A 15,702-nucleotide genomic window follows, 5' to 3' on the forward strand; every position below is an offset into this window, starting at 1 on the left:
CTTAATTTCAAGAAACTTTCCTAAATTTGACGTAGTGTTTCTGTGTCCTTCAGGACCCTGAAATAATCCTCCTCACATTTATTTTGTCAAAGACAAATGGTATTACCATATCTACCACACAAAAGGCAACTTTTTGTGAAAAGAAACTGTTTCAATACAGTTCAAAATTTTTGAAGTGAAATGAATAAGCTGTGTGTGACCTCAGTGGAGCTGGTGACCCGTATCCTGTCATGCTGCTGACCTGGCTTTCTCATTATAGATTGAAGAGCTGATAGATGGGCTCAGATTTTAAAGTGCTGGCCAAAGTTGCCCAAGTTTGTGACAGAGCTCAAAGAATAACTTCTCCCCACTCCCTGCCTTTGCTTGAAGCCAGGGACCACCATCTCTTCCTCTCTTTTTCCTCACATATTTTTTTTCTCTTCAACATGTCTTCTAGATTTTCCATTAAAGCTTAGAAACCATTTTGAATCTCCTGAAGCATGTTTCTTTATTTCTTTTGCCTTTTATTTTTTGTTTGTATCTATTTTTCAAGTGTTAACTCAGTGCCTGTTTTATCCATGTAGTATCCTTCAATAGTCATCCTTCTCCATTTAAAGCAACACTCATAAAACCTTCCCCTGCTTGTCTGTATTTTCTGTTCTGTATTTTCTGTCCACCGTGCTTCTGCAATCACCTGTATTTTAGCTATCTAGTCTCTGTAGATCTGTCAGCCCTACCATCTGTTGTATGTCTATTTTTGCTTTCTGCTTTGCATTTCTGTTGAGAAAGTGGAGGTCTCCAGATCGATGATGACAGAATTGAGGTATATACATTCAGAATAGCATATGGGAGCTGTCAATCTTGAATATATGGTAGCTTTTAGCAGTAAGAGAAAATGAGACTTTGTGCTCTGTTCTCAAATGTGTGGACCTGATAAATCCTGTGTGCTTTTGGGGAAGCACAATGGACCACAGTGGTGGGGATCTCACCATACCACAAGTGTCTTGGAAAGGGACACTGAGTGGATTGTGATGGGTAAACTGGGAGTTGGATTGTGAGGGGAGATTTAGGATGGAAAGAAGGAAGCCAAACCATTGAGGTTGCACCAATCCTAGTTTTTCCTAACCCACCACCAACCTTTGAACATGTCTCTGCAGATTCTGTTGCTCTGCAAACTAAATTGTGGGGGTTGTGCAAATGCAGCCCCTGACAGGCTTGCTGTCTGCTCAGGCCTGGTGAGAACTGCACGGCTCCAGAGGTGTCAGCTCAGCTGAGGGTGATGAGAGCCATGGCATCACGTCTCTAAGATTAAATTGCGAGATTTGGTGGAAGAGCAGAAGTTTCAGTGATGGTCTGAGATGTCTGCATGCTGTGGACCGTTGTGTGTGACCTTAGATATGGGTCAATGGTTCTGTCCTGTTCTTCAGGAAGCCGGGAATATGGGCAGCTCTTGATACCGTATGTCTTACTTACGGCACGGGAGGGGAGAATAACAGTGAGATACTGTACATGGTTTAAGGTGCGATATCAACATACATGTTAGCTCAGCCATTCTGTGTCTTTCTGGATGTTATCCAACAAGAGTTATTTTATTTCACAGCAGGTTTTGTTCTATACTCTTTTGTAAACTGCCTGAGCCTTTCTTTTCTGTAATGGAGTTTGTCTTTGCCAAATGGTTTTTTCTTTCTCTGGGTGCTAGTAACAAATAATATACTTTCCTTTCCTCCTTTTTCCCCTTTCTTTTTATTTTTCCCAGCCAGAGGTGGTTGTGCCTGTCACTGTGGCTTCCCCTAAACTCTTCCACCTAGTCCTCCGCTATGTCAGCCTGGGTTCAAAAAGCTCTAAAGGGAAGATCTCAGTTGCTGAGGGAAAACATTTTGGCACTAATTACACTTGTAAGTGAATTAATTTTCTCACTAGGCTTGCCTGTCTTCCTATGTCGTACACCAGCATTACTATTCCAGTATATACTTGTCTGCATGTGCGTTTTTCTTGTAGGACTTTAGTATGGTGCTTGCATGGCTTCTAACTGTTCCTCTATTCAGCACTTTATGGCTGTTTTTGTTTATTAACTTCGATTTTTCAGAACGAAGTGAGGATAACTTTGAATGTGGAAAAATCAAACCTGTACTTATCTCGCATTATCCTGAGGTATATTAACCCTGGAGGTGAAACATTATCTGGCCGCATATCTGCTTGTCAATCTCGGCCTGAAACAGGTAGGTGCAACTCAACAGCGCAACAGATCAGATGAATGTTACATCAGAAATGCCTTTTCCAGGTGCACCTGAGTCAAATTTGTAATGATGTCCCTTAAAATGCATCACTTTTAACAGTGTCAGTGCTTTTGTGCTTTTCCTAATCTATTTTGCTGTGTAATTGATGTGGCTGTGTTTGCATGAACCACCTGCTTACAGCAGTAATCAAGATCTGTTTTTTTCAAATGTTTGCCAAACAGTACTTTCAGTTCTGGACTTGGCAGCTCTGAATTGTGTATTTTCTGAAGCTTTGAAAGAAGGGATAGCATCACTTATCTTGGTTTAGTTGCCTTTAGTGCTTCAGTTTAAAGGTGGCTTCTGCCTTAATTCCATGAATAATATTTAATTATTAATCCAATCCACCAAGTTAGCTCTGACTACAGACCTCAACAGCATGTGATGCCTTTTGGGCCCTGATGAAAGATAAGTCCATATCCTTTTACTGGTAGGGGCATACCAAGCCTATTTCCAGAACTATCTCTCATCGTGCCTAACCTCTGCATACCGGTGGAAACTGATGGAGTTTAGTCATAGATCCTTTCAGTAATTCAGAAAAGACGAAACCAAAGACTTGGCAGATACCACTCAGCAGAGTGGCAGCAGTTTGTGGTTGGGTCTGGCTTATATTGCCTGGAAGGCAGGGAACCAGCTTTTGTCTGTGTCCAGGAGCTTCAAAGAGGAAACCTTTAATGTTCATAACAATTGATCCTCATGACTTCTCTTTGATAAAGCATCCTGCAGCTATATTTCTGTTGTACATCATCTCTGCCCAGAAGTTACCTTCAGTTGCTATCTGTAACTAAACATTTTAGATGGTACTGAGAACCTCCAGTATCTGAAATATTTGGCTGAAAGTCACATGAGAACAGGCCTTGTGTCATGAGTCAGTGCAGAGACAGGTTGAATGGAAAACAATGGAAGGGGAAAGTGAAGAAGTGAGTATTTCAGAGTATTGTGAAACTGGCCATTACAGAGGATAAGCTCTGCTTTTCTGAACCAACTTGCTCGAAACTGTTAATAATAAGAATGAAAACAACAACCACTGCATAGCTCTGTAGCTTATTGTGCATGGTCAAATGCACTGTTATTACATATTGACAGAAAAGCATTGGTCAGCTCCTGTTAGACAGTTTAATGGATAAAAACATTAGTCCAGATCACCAAGCAAGTAGAGACATTTTACACAGTCCCTTATTTTTTTACTTGACTTTTTTTTGCTGGCAGGGGCTGCTCAGAGCAAAGAAATTGTCTTCCCACCCAGCAAGGAGCCAGCTTTTGTCACAATCCCAGGAAAAAGCTCCCCAGAGCCTTTCTCACTGGTTCCAGGCACGTGGACTGTCAGTATAATGGCAGAGGGAGTCCTCTTGGTAAGAAAATAATTGAGGAAAACAAGTACTTGAAGGCTATCATGATGGTCTTGCTCTGGAGTTATTTGCTGTGAAGTAGTCTGCAAGCAATTAAAATTCAGCACAAGCAAAGAGTACAGCAGCAGAATATCATCATGAAAATGTACAGTTCTGCCTCTATTATTTTTTTTTTTTGCTACTCTGACTTTTACCTGCTCTAATTTTTCTTGTTCTTACAGACTTTCAGTCTGTCTGGAATCTGTACCTTCAAAGCATAAAGTAGTATTAACATACAGCACAATTTGTTGAACATAAATGCTCACAGAAATTAGTAATTCTTACCTATCAGCTGTCATATCTAAAGCTTGTCTTAGCCACAAATGACCAAGGCTTTAGTTTCTTGACAAAGATTCTTCAGAAAAGTATTATAAGATGGGCTGCATGGTCAGCAGCTCATTTTCTAAATGTTTTTGTCCTCCCATCATTATCCTCGTTTCACTCACTGAAAATGTGAGAAGTTTTCTGACAGCAGTTCTGAGAAATTGCTATAAGAATACAATTTTTTTGAGGTGATCATTTATGAAAAACCTTGAACATGTATGATGGCACAGACAGCATACTGAAATTCATATGTATATTGTATAGAGTTAATAAGTAGCCAGTGTCTTTTAGTCTTTAAGCCTAGGGCTCTGTTAAATTTATGGAATACCACATGAAATGTTACAAAAGAGCTTGCAAACATATTTCTTGCTGAAAGTGACAGTACTTATTGTGCCTGGGTTTTTTTACTAACACCTTTGAAAATTATTTTATTAATTGTCTTAACCCAGTGTATTCTCACAATAACAGTTTTTATAAATAAGCTCTAATATGTTAATTTAAGTAGGCAAGGCAGAGCAAAAATACACCAGCTTTTGAAGCACAGCTTAATAGATTACATGGAATATTTTTATAAGGTCACCTGGGACAGCTGAGTCTCCATGGTGGAGTCACACAGAGTTGAGTTGTGTGCATGGGGATTGCACCCAGTCAGCTGTGTGTAACCAAGCCATGGGGACTGGTATAAGCACCATCTTTTAAAACACATGATGGGAGTGTGGCTTTGGAGTTTCCCTGCTCACAGGGCAGCTGCCTTCATCCCATCTCTATGAAGGTATAAGTAGAGCTAGGGAGACCCATCCTGGTGTTATTGGCCCATGTAACAGCAACAAAATCCACGTCTTGCAGATATCCTCTGTAAAAATTATTTGTGTGCCTGGTTTTGTTCATTGCTACATTGTGAAAGTCTAGAAATGTTCCTTTTGTAACGCTCTGCATGGTCTTGCATTTGTTGTATTCTTTGTTCTTAGGATTATATGGTGCTGTTACCTAGTGATTACTACGAAGCGTCCATCTTGCAGATACAAGTTACAGACCCTTGCACCTATTCGGGACATGCTTCAACAGAGCAGTCAGTATATATGCTGCAGAATTAGCCATTGTCTTGGATTATTTTATTATTGTCTTGCTGCACTTGGAAACAATAATAATCCTGTGTTGTGTTTTGGTTTGATTTTTTTTTTTTTTTTGGTAAGCTGCTTGCTCTATCAGCATTTGCCACTGGGCAAATTTTCCTGTGTCCTTGGTTCAGAGGCAACATACTTCAGACATGAGGGAGAATACAGAAGAATACCTGTGCGACAGCCATTTCCTGATCAACCAGTGATGTCCCATATCAGCGGAACAGAGGTCAGATTCCTACCTGCTAATTGCAGTCCTATCTCCACTGTTGGTTATAAACCTACTGGACTAAAATGGTTGCAGATTTACTGCTCAGGATTTGCAGATCTGTAGTGCATCCCTAAAGCAGACTCTGTGCCAAGTTCTGCATTTAATACACGACTGCGTAGATGGATCAGTGTAGGCAGATTTATAACTGGTGTCCAGAGTGGACATTTCACTCTGACAAAAGTATCTTATTAAATAAAAATTCCTCTGCTTTAGGCATACTGGTTTGTTCAGCATACTGTTTAATTACAAAAGAAATGGCATAATGGTTTGTCAGCTGAAATGCTGTACACAGTGTCACTCTGAATTAATTTTTTTCTATCTTAAATAGCTATACTTATGTAAAATATTTGCTTTACTAAAAAACAAGCAGAAACAATTATGCCACTGCTGTAGGTCCATTTAAACAGAAACATGTTTTATGAAATGAAAAGTTACACTAGGAGTGTGTTTTCTAAAAATAAGGTATTTTGTCAAGTAAATGATAATGGCATGTAAAATGATTATGTCCTCTATTACTGTGCTCTGATATTGCTTTTAAAAATACTCAGTGCAAAAAGAATACTTACATGACACAGGCCCTGGTGCTTCATCACTGATGCATGTGCACAACTTCACTGGTATGAATAATTGCAGTGAAGTCAAGAGGGCTGTTGACAGAATTATTTACATGTTAAAGTGTTCATAGCCTAAGGCAATATTGAGGAAAAAAACATTTAAATTTGAAAATAATTATGCAGCCAACTGTAGCAACCTCCCCTGTAACCACAGTGCTTTCCATGCAATTATTAATACTTCGAAGTATTTTGAATCAAATATTGTTTAAAACAATTTGTGCAGGTAAACTGAAAGAAAAACTTGATGCTTCAGAAAGTGGCATTAGCTTTTTGCTGGAGAAGATGCTTTTGCTCTTTGTAGGGAATCGATATACAGCACTGCTGTAGTAGGAATTGTGTTCCTGGAAATGTTTTTCTCAGTGGAAAAATAAAGTCAATTTTCATTTGTTATTAAAGATAGCTTAGAGATGAGGGTGACAATTTTTCAGTATCATTTAAGTTTCCTCATTGGTACTTTTACCGGAGAGAAGAGAAATAATATAATCATTTCGCAGGCTTATTTTACAGCCTTCCTAGAACTGTTTCAATGTCAGCTCTTTCGTGAACTTGGTTGACTCTTATTAGTGGCCGAAGTGATATGTATAAGCATTGCTTCCATTCTGCTGAATGTCTTTTGCTGAGGCAGTGCAGGATTGGCCCTGGACTGATGCTGAGCAGTCATCTTGCAGGGCAGGAAAAGGGAGCTTCCTACAACAAAGGGAGTGAAAAATCGAAAGAATTTTTTCTTTTTTCAATGATCTTGACCTAGGTCGATTTACAGATGACAATAAATGTTCCTCAAGTTGGTCGCTATGTTCTGGTTTTTGAATATGCCAATGAAGAGGATCAGTTATACACCGCCGCGGTAATAATACATAGCCCTGGACCTGTCATTGAGGGCAAAGTAAGAATATACAGCTGTAAATACAGGTAAGAATTTCTGATGTAATCACTGAATGATTAGATAAGCATTCAGAATATAATTATACTTTTTAGATATTGGAATCCATTTTACCATGTAGATTGTTCAAATTTTAGGACTATTTAAAGTCCAGTACATGATTCTGTGGGTATTGTACAGATTTTTTAATTCTCTCTGTGCAATCAGCTCATTAAATATTGTGACTACTTCAGTGAGCTGTTTTCCTATACAAAGGATTACTTTCCTTATGTACATTCATAAGTCCTTATAAACTATTAATCTGAGAGTCCAGTGAAAGAGCATCACTGTTGGCTGCAGATGCCTGCACTGTTTTTATTTAGTTAAAAGCATGTTCAAGGGCTTTACCTATAAAAAAATGTAGTTGACAGTTTTACAAGCATATTCCCACTGTTTCTAACAGGATCTGCCGAAGCAGAAGTTTAAATGCCTCTGAAATTCTGAGTGTAGCCATTCTCTGGCTGTTAGGCTGTAGGCAAGGTCTTCAGCCGAATGCTTCTTTATCCTCGTTGACTACTGAGCTTACTGCAGATGTTTCTGCACAGGACATTTTGTCTGTCCTAAGCAAGATTGCCTTTAACACTTGAGCATTTCAATTTATGACTCAAATTAGGATTGTGATCCTGCAGATGTTTAAGCCCCTGGGAGAGCCTGCCCAGTGCCAAGGGACTACCGACATGCATCCCTTTTTCCTGTGAGCCAAGTGTTTGGCAGATTGGAGGCTTAGGGATGTTTGGGATGAAATTGCCCAGTAAGAAAAATCATTTTCATCAGCATGTTTGTGATACAGAGCAGAGCTATACGCAGCAGTGACCTCATCAGGTTGTTGCTGGGGAAAGCTCTTATTTTATCCTGTTACATAACACTTTGAGCCCCAGACCACTTGCTATAAAGCTTCCATTTTATTGCTTTTTTTTTCCAAACACAGTTTATGGACTGATTTTGAACATACTTTTTTGTTCTGATACACTAAGATTGTTACGATACACTAAGAACTTGGTTGTGAAAAGACAAAGAAAGCCCTTGCTATTTTAATGTAGCAGTGCAGTAAATTCTGTGACCATTCTGCATGAAGGCAGTGGTCACATTGCAAGTAAATTGCTGGGTCATCTTTCCTAAGCAGGAAGCTACAAGTCTCTTCTGTTACAAAATAAATCAAGAAAGGACATAGTGAAGTGCATGCAGATAAGAGTAACTTGTAGTATTAGCAATATATTGTGCCAGGCCATCTTACACCTCTATGAGTTTTGTAACTCCCAATAAAACATTGCAAGCTTCCAGAGAATCACAAGTAAGAGACCTACATTTCTCCAGTCTTAAATGTCCTTAGCCCTGAGCTGACATTATTTCTGAGCTGTGCTCTAAACGAGAGTGAAACTTTCGTATTCCCTGGTTCCTAGTGGTGAAATAAGCAGTTGTATGGTGGTTATACCTTCTCACCCAGGCCATGCTGGCTGGCCTACATGAGAAGAAGTGCAGAAGAACGGAAAGAAATTAAAGCCTCGTATGACTTCTCTTTAGCAAAAGGGAACTGATTTTACTTTTGCCAAGCTGCAGGGATCATGCTCCTTGAACAATGCAGTTTGAAGCCTTTAGCAAGACTCTTCCTCTTATTATGTATTTCTCTTTACAAAAGATGCGCAGCCCTTCAGAGGCAGTAGCTAAGAGGCAGACCTACATTTTTTCACTTGTATTGAGGAGCACCTCAGTGTATAGATAGCTTCCTAAAATCGAGACATGCCCAGCTGCCATTGTGTGGGAGAGAGCTGCTGACCCACTCCATCAACGGTGTGTAGCAGAACTGGAAAGCAGCAGCTGGTACATGCTGGCACCTTGAGGAACACGGACCAAAGCGCAGAATATTAGTTGCACGCCACCTTACACAGCTTGGAAACCTCTGCAGACAGCATGTATGTGCATCTGTCCACATCCTACTTAAAGCAGTAGCTTAAATGGTGATTTGAGATGAAGTCTGGAGGTTTGGTCTCTGAGTAGGTTAACCCACAAAGGACAAGCAGTGTTTTGTATGTGGTCCATCCTTTGTCTTCCTAGTGAGGATACAGTATGTTCACCAGTGGCCAAAGGTTACCTACAATCCAGGGGAACGTCCAGGCACCAGGGCTGAGGCTGGCCAAAAGCTGGGCAGCTGAGCTAGGCAATAGGATAAACAACACAGCAATGCCAGCGAGCTCATTTTTAACCCTGCTTTCTTTCTCAGTTTCCTTTGTCGCAGCGTTGTAGTTGACAATAGGAACCGAATTGCAGCTTATGACCTGCTAGCAGATACAAAGATACATCTTAAGGCATCATCAATTAATTTTCTTCTGGTAAGTTTTTGTTTTCTTTTCCTTTTTCTAACACTTGCTCCCTGTGTAAAGAGAGATACTTTTCTCCCCATGTTCAGATGCTTAATTGTAGTGTGTGAAAGGATGTGTATTAGATGCTTGAAGATGTTTCTTTATATATACTCAGAGAATACTGAGGCAAATTTGATCAAAGATAAACAGAAATTTGCCTTTCTGACGAGAGTTTTCCCAACTCTCTCGTGCTTTATTTCAGTTCCTCTCTCCCTCATACACGTGAACTTGAAATGAAAAATATTCTAGTAGCTTTTATACTTCATCATATTTTTTTCATCTACCTTTCACTTTTTGAAAATCCTCAAAACCCACATTGGAGTTTCCTCAATCTCTTACAAAATCTCAGGTAATAAACGCGTTCATTAGTCCTATCTTTTAAATGGCTCGAATAAAAAGTCTTCACTGCCCTCTTTTGGCCACACCAGGAATACACTGTTTTGGACACTGAATTTTCTTTTGTTTCTGTTTTCCGTTTTAAAAAGAAAAGGTGAGTTACACAATTGGTTAAAATCTAGAGTTGAAACCCAGCTATAAACACATAGTAGTTTTGTGGAACTGTTAGGTTTAACAACTGATACATGTTTTCATCATTTCTTGAGGGAGTGTTAAGTGCAAACCAATGCCATTTAAATTGTCTATTAGCTCCCTGCAGCAATTGCTGTGCTAACAAGACCTATATTGAAAAGACCCCGATATTATTGGTCTCTATCTCCACATGTAGAGTTTCATGTGCTAAGAATCTCTTTATTTCTAAATTCTAGTTTTCATTTGCTGGATAACTTGTTGCAAGATAAATTTTGATATTCTTCTTAGATACAGGAAATATTTCCCTCTGTTAAATGTAAAGACTGCACTTAGCAAATGATAGGAAGAAAGGGGAAAAAAAGAAGAGCTCCTGGTCTATGGGCACTAACCATGGAGTCAATGGCAGCAGCTTTGGACTTAAAGACCCTTGTGTGACCCCCTGTCATTTAGATCAGAGAGGCAAAGGGGAACCACTGCCAATGCTGGGGTTCAGAAATCAAGTCTAAATAAAGAGGAGATGGTGTTCCCGAGGTCAGCTTTCAAGAAGGGCTCTCGCAAATTGATGGTGTTCACCTCATGCTGATGCATATGAGCTGCCTAAACCCAGATCGTGTTTCGCACTAACTTTTTAGCTGCTCATAAAGTGTAGTTCAGAGCCTCAGAGTCTACCCTTGTTCTGCCGCCATGGGCTGGAGCCCTGTTGGTCATTACATGCTGGACAGGCACAACATTTGCTGCCCAGGAAAGGGACTTTTAGCACTCTGCCTTCTAGCTTGTGAAGGGTTTCTAGTTCCTGCTTGCTACTGCTAAAACACAAGCTGAGCTCCCTTAGGACCTGCTTCTAAACTGAATCACTTTGTGCATTAATGAATTCTCCCTGTGTAATTTTTAGTTATATTAATACATAGTGCTAGTCATCTTACTGCCTATCAGGTATTTTTGTCTCCTTTTCAAGTAGTTCATGCACAAGTATTCTAATCTGCACTTCTGTGTTTTGTAAGTGCAAGTGGTGTGTTCTGTTAGTGCAAACTGTTGTATCTACCCATAAGCTTTCCCTTACGTCCTTACCACCATGTCTACAGCAGGACTACCACAGCTTCATGTGCTCATGTCTAGCTCTAGTTAAAAAAAAAGTAAAAAAAGTCTCACTGGCTTTTAAAATGAGTTCTGAATCTATTGGGAGAAATCCTGGTGTCACTGAAACTCACTTCTACAGACTTTGTGCAAATGTTTGTGCCTGCTTTTCAGAAGGTCTAGGAATTCCCCCAGGGTCTAGCATCACGGATGAGGTCTTTTTCCCTTTGTTCGCTCCTTGTCTAGCTTCTGACCACACAACGCTGGTCTTCTGTCATTCCCATTGCCACAGGTATACTTACATTTTAATTTATTTAACTTCCCAACAGCCAGCCTTCTCCTGAGAAGGACAGAAAAATCATATTCAGCACTGAGGTATTGAGGTGCAGGCAGGGAACAGGATCCAAAATCTTGTGGGAAGTCCATGACAGAACAAGGCTTTGGGCTCAAGTTTCCCTATGATAAAATTAGGCTCCATCCTTCCCCTTCAGGGCTGGCCCTGTTATTTATGATATTAATTGTTAATTGTGCCTTGTGCTATTTTTCAGCATAAGGTTTGTATTATTTCAGCCGAAGAATTTTCTCCAGAATATGTGAATCCTAAAGTACAGTGCATAGCTGCTTACAAGAGTACCCATGATGGAAGGTAACTTGCTTGTTTTTATTCCTCGTATTTTCTGAAAAAGACCTTGAAAGGCAGACTAAATGGCATTTTTATTCTTTTGAATGAAGCTTTGCTCAGTGATTTACAGGTGATTTGTAGACTGCTTTTGCAAAGTGGTATTTGTAAAAAAAGCTAAAGTGTTAGTGTTAACCTAGACAGTCTTTGGCCAGGATTTTGTTAACACTAGCGTATTTCAGGCCTGTCTGAACCACAGAGTGCTAATGAATTAGAAAACACACATCTCTCACATGCTCTCCAGCGTGATAGGTATCCAAGCTGGAGCAACATTGTGAGTTCTGTGGCCTGAAATCCTTACTGCTCCACCTGGAGTTTCATTCTGCACGTTGCTGCTTCAGCTGTTCCAAAATGGCTTTAATTTGCCATTAGGTAAGGGATGTGACTGCCCTTTCATGCACAAATCCACCAGCTCAACTTGACAGCAGCAAATTACTCAAGATGTAAACCCTTTCTTCACAAACAAGCCATTCCCTTGTCCATCTCATTGTGGGGCCTGTATGGTAGGTCTGCCCTCAGCATTCACCCCGCACAGCAACGCCACATGATCCTGCTCCTCTGTTATACTTGTATGGGACCAGTAATTAGAGCACTCGGTTGACCCGGGTTGACGGCTCTTCTCTTGCTGTGAAGATCCGAAACTGAACTTTCACTTCCCACGTGATCAGTTTGGGGTTCTGCAGATCACTTGTTATGTCCTGTTGAAGCTCTTTTCTCCTTATATTTTATTCTTTGGGCCAGAGAGGAGCTATCGCTGCAGTTTCCAAATCAGGGAGTCCCACATTTCAATTCCTGCTGCACTCCCCAGGATGTCCCTTGTGATGCTACTCCTAAGGCTTTCTTCCTACTGATCTGGCAATGGGAAGGGCCTCAAAGTAAAAGTAAATGTCATTTGCAGGACTTCAGAGGCAGAAGGCGTTGGTGACTAGGTCTAATAGTTTTCCAGACTGTAGCTTCTAATATAATGGTTGAATTGAAATAGTGAGCAGAAAAATCTGGATACTAAATTGGATAACGGCATGTGACTATACTTGGCTTCCAAGCATGCATAGCATTGAATTGCAGCTTTAATCATCCTGCTCAGAGTGCGACAACTGAGAGTAGCTTTTTAAAACTGAAGATACTTGTCCTCGCATAAAAGGTATTTTGCATTCCTGCACATTTACATTCTGAATAAAATGAGGAAAAGAGGCTGGGTGAAAAACAAGATTTAAAATAAAGCTAATGTAGAAATTAGTACTTTTTACTTTGGTTTTGTGGTTTTGTTTTTTTATTGTATGTTTACGTTCTGCCATTGAGACCATTATTTGGCAGTATTTTTATTTTTCTGAAAATGTTTAGCGTTCACCAAGTTGAAAGGTACAGAGTCTTGGCTCAGTTTGACAGTATTGTAAGTGGATACTGCTTGTGATTTCCCACACAGGCCTGGCAAATCCGTCTCAGTCCTGGCCCTGAAACACACTTGCCATTGCAGTTCTGGGCCTGTCTTGAGCGAAGATTAATAATTGTCTGTTGAATACTTACGAGAAGTGAACAAATACTAGCAGGAAACCCCCAAAACCATTTTCTCCTGCAGTCTTGGAAAATATTTCTCTCCATCAAGTCCTTCAGAATTAAATACACCAAGGAAGGAATAGTTAAACACAGCAGTGAATGAATAAGGATGCTTTCAAGGAGCACTGTTATTTGTTTTGGCTCCAATACTACAAATATTTGAGTGTATACTTAACTTCTAAGTACTTAAGTAGTCCAGTTGACCTCAGTGGGAAAACTTGCATGTTTAAAGGATACACCTACGTAAATATTTGTGGAACTGAGAATTCAATATTAGTACAGATTCTAGTGAATGTAGCTAACTGGATTCACACTTTTTTTTTTTTTTTTAAACACTCTTGGTTCTTTTAGGCTTCTCTTCCCTAGCAAACTCTTTCCATTGACATTGTTCAACTTTTGAAAATTTCGAGGGAGTAAAAGCAGTTGATGTACATTTTCCCTTTTGTGAGTTAAATCCATACCTCTTGTTTTCACTTACTTCCTGTTCATTTACATAGAATCCAAAGAGTAACAGAGGTTACTATTGCATTATTAATTGTACTGCAGTCTAATATATTGACTTTTGCGAGCTCTTCCTTTTACAATGCTTAAAAAATTCTCTTGGCCCCAAGAGTAATTACATAATTCTGGTTTTAGTGCAACGTGCATTCCCTCAGTGTACGAAACTCCCCCAGCAGCTTTGGTTTTGGATCCATTCAATGATGGGAAAATTCCTGAAGTACAGAGAAATATACTGGATGATCCACTAAGTGTCACTTTACCTTCTGACTCAGTTAATGGAGTCACCTTGACACCATTACAGGTATCTCATATTTTGAAAATATTGTTTCCTGAGTTATAAAGCATGTTCTTAGTAAAGTTAAATAGAAGAAATACTTTAAGAGTATCAAAACTGAATGATGTGGTATGATCAAAATGTTGCAGACTGAGTAAGCCACAAAGACAATATACAGAAAGAGAAACAAAATTCCCAGCTTCTTTCTGAACTCCAGAGTAGTCTCACAGACTGCAGGAGAGCATTAGGTATGCTTGGCATGAACACAGATAGGAGCATGCAGTTGTAATGACATATTCTACATATTTTGCCAAATTTTACAATGAGGGTGATATAACACTGGCCCAGGTTGCCCAGAAAAGTGGTAGATGCCCCATCCCTGGACACATTCCAGGCCAGGCTGGACGGGGCTCTGAGCAACCTGATCTAGTTGAAGATGTCCCTGCTCATTGCAGGGGGATTGGACTAGATGACCTTTGAAGGTCCTTTCCAACCCAAACTATTCTATGATTCGATGATTCGTTGGAGACATTGCTAACTTCATTGCAGATAGGTGAAACAAATATGCTATCATCAGAGCTGTTCTTGTTTCTGCAGAACCAGATTACCTTGGGTGGCAGAGTGCCCCACTTGGGCAGATATGTATTTGTGGTACATTTTTATCAGCCAACACACCCAGTATTCCCCGTGCAAGTGCATGTGGGTGCAGGACGTCTGTGGTCAGGTAAGCGTTTGAATTTGATCTAACCCGTTTCCTTTCTCAGCATTTTTGTACATGGAACGTTTTTTGGCACCATGTTTTTTCTTCTAGGTTCCTTCAATGCTTCATTCTGCCCTCACACCTCTGGCTGTCGGGATCAGGTGATTGCAGAAAACCAAATTGAGCTTGACATTTCTGAACCTGAGGTCTCTGTTACAGTGATGATACCAGATGGACGAACGCTGGTTCTGGTATGTTTAGTACCTAAATGTACTTCGAAATGTTATTCTTAGTTTCACCATTCATTTAGAAGTAGATGCAAAGATGAAAACCAAAAAGAAAGAATTTGGGTTTTAATGTTGTGTTCCAAATTTTTAGGATTTTGTGCACTGCTTCTGTTTTATTTTAAATTTTTAAGATATCATACACTGTTTTTATTGTACACTGCTTGTAGCGTCACAGCTCTGGGGGCAAGATTAGTATATTTTCCTTTTTTTTCCATTTAAAATGTCATGGGTTTTGGGAAAATCCAAAATGCATAATAAAGCAACATTTAAATATATAAATGCCTTAGCCTGTGTCTTTTGCTTTTCTCTGAAATGTACAATTTAGCTTTTTTGTTGTTTTAAGGAAAATGTCTTAGTTGTTCCAGCAGACACCTACAGTTACAAAATTCTTGACAAAAAGACAGTGGACAAGTCATTTGATTTTATCAGCCAGTGTGGAGGAAACAGTTTTTATATTGAGTAAGCATCGCTTTCTAAAAAACATCATTTGACAACAAGCTGGGAATTAATATTATTTTCAGTCGGTATTTAAGACATATGTATAAAATCCCCATCATTGTGCTACATTAAAATGCTTTTCATGGCTTATGCTGGCCCATTAAATTTCCATGAGTCATTTTTCCATGACTTTCTATTGTAAATTAAATGTAAAGGTAGAGCTTTATTACTCACAGTACAAAAGACGAAAATCTATGTCATCTTTCTGTCTTTGGTATTTCCATCTTTGGTACTTAGTATTTTGCTTGGCATGTCTGAACTGATATGACTAATATATGCACTTTCTTTGAAAAAAAAAAATCTCCTACCTGCATGTTCAAAGCCATTCACCACTAATTTAGTTAAAGTATATCCTTGCATGTGT

General features: G+C 39.5%; 1 protein-coding gene across 1 annotated transcript in view; it reads left to right on the forward strand.

Moving 5' to 3' along the window:
* The window catches only part of LAMA3 (laminin subunit alpha 3), a 117,067-nt gene that overhangs the window by 48,582 nt on the left and 52,783 nt on the right, over window positions 1-15,702 (forward strand). Inside the window, exons 21-31 of the mRNA XM_065627294.1 lie at window positions 2,066-2,198; window positions 3,462-3,604; window positions 4,933-5,033; window positions 5,158-5,311; window positions 6,716-6,876; window positions 9,105-9,213; window positions 11,394-11,491; window positions 13,715-13,880; window positions 14,451-14,577; window positions 14,665-14,804; window positions 15,184-15,299. Coding sequence (XP_065483366.1) covers window positions 2,066-2,198; window positions 3,462-3,604; window positions 4,933-5,033; window positions 5,158-5,311; window positions 6,716-6,876; window positions 9,105-9,213; window positions 11,394-11,491; window positions 13,715-13,880; window positions 14,451-14,577; window positions 14,665-14,804; window positions 15,184-15,299 — 1,448 coding nt within the window. The remainder of the gene's footprint in view (window positions 1-2,065; window positions 2,199-3,461; window positions 3,605-4,932; window positions 5,034-5,157; window positions 5,312-6,715; window positions 6,877-9,104; window positions 9,214-11,393; window positions 11,492-13,714; window positions 13,881-14,450; window positions 14,578-14,664; window positions 14,805-15,183; window positions 15,300-15,702) is intronic.

This window comes from Caloenas nicobarica, chromosome 2 (assembly GCF_036013445.1).
Source record: "Caloenas nicobarica isolate bCalNic1 chromosome 2, bCalNic1.hap1, whole genome shotgun sequence".
Taxonomy (NCBI): domain Eukaryota; kingdom Metazoa; phylum Chordata; class Aves; order Columbiformes; family Columbidae; genus Caloenas; species Caloenas nicobarica.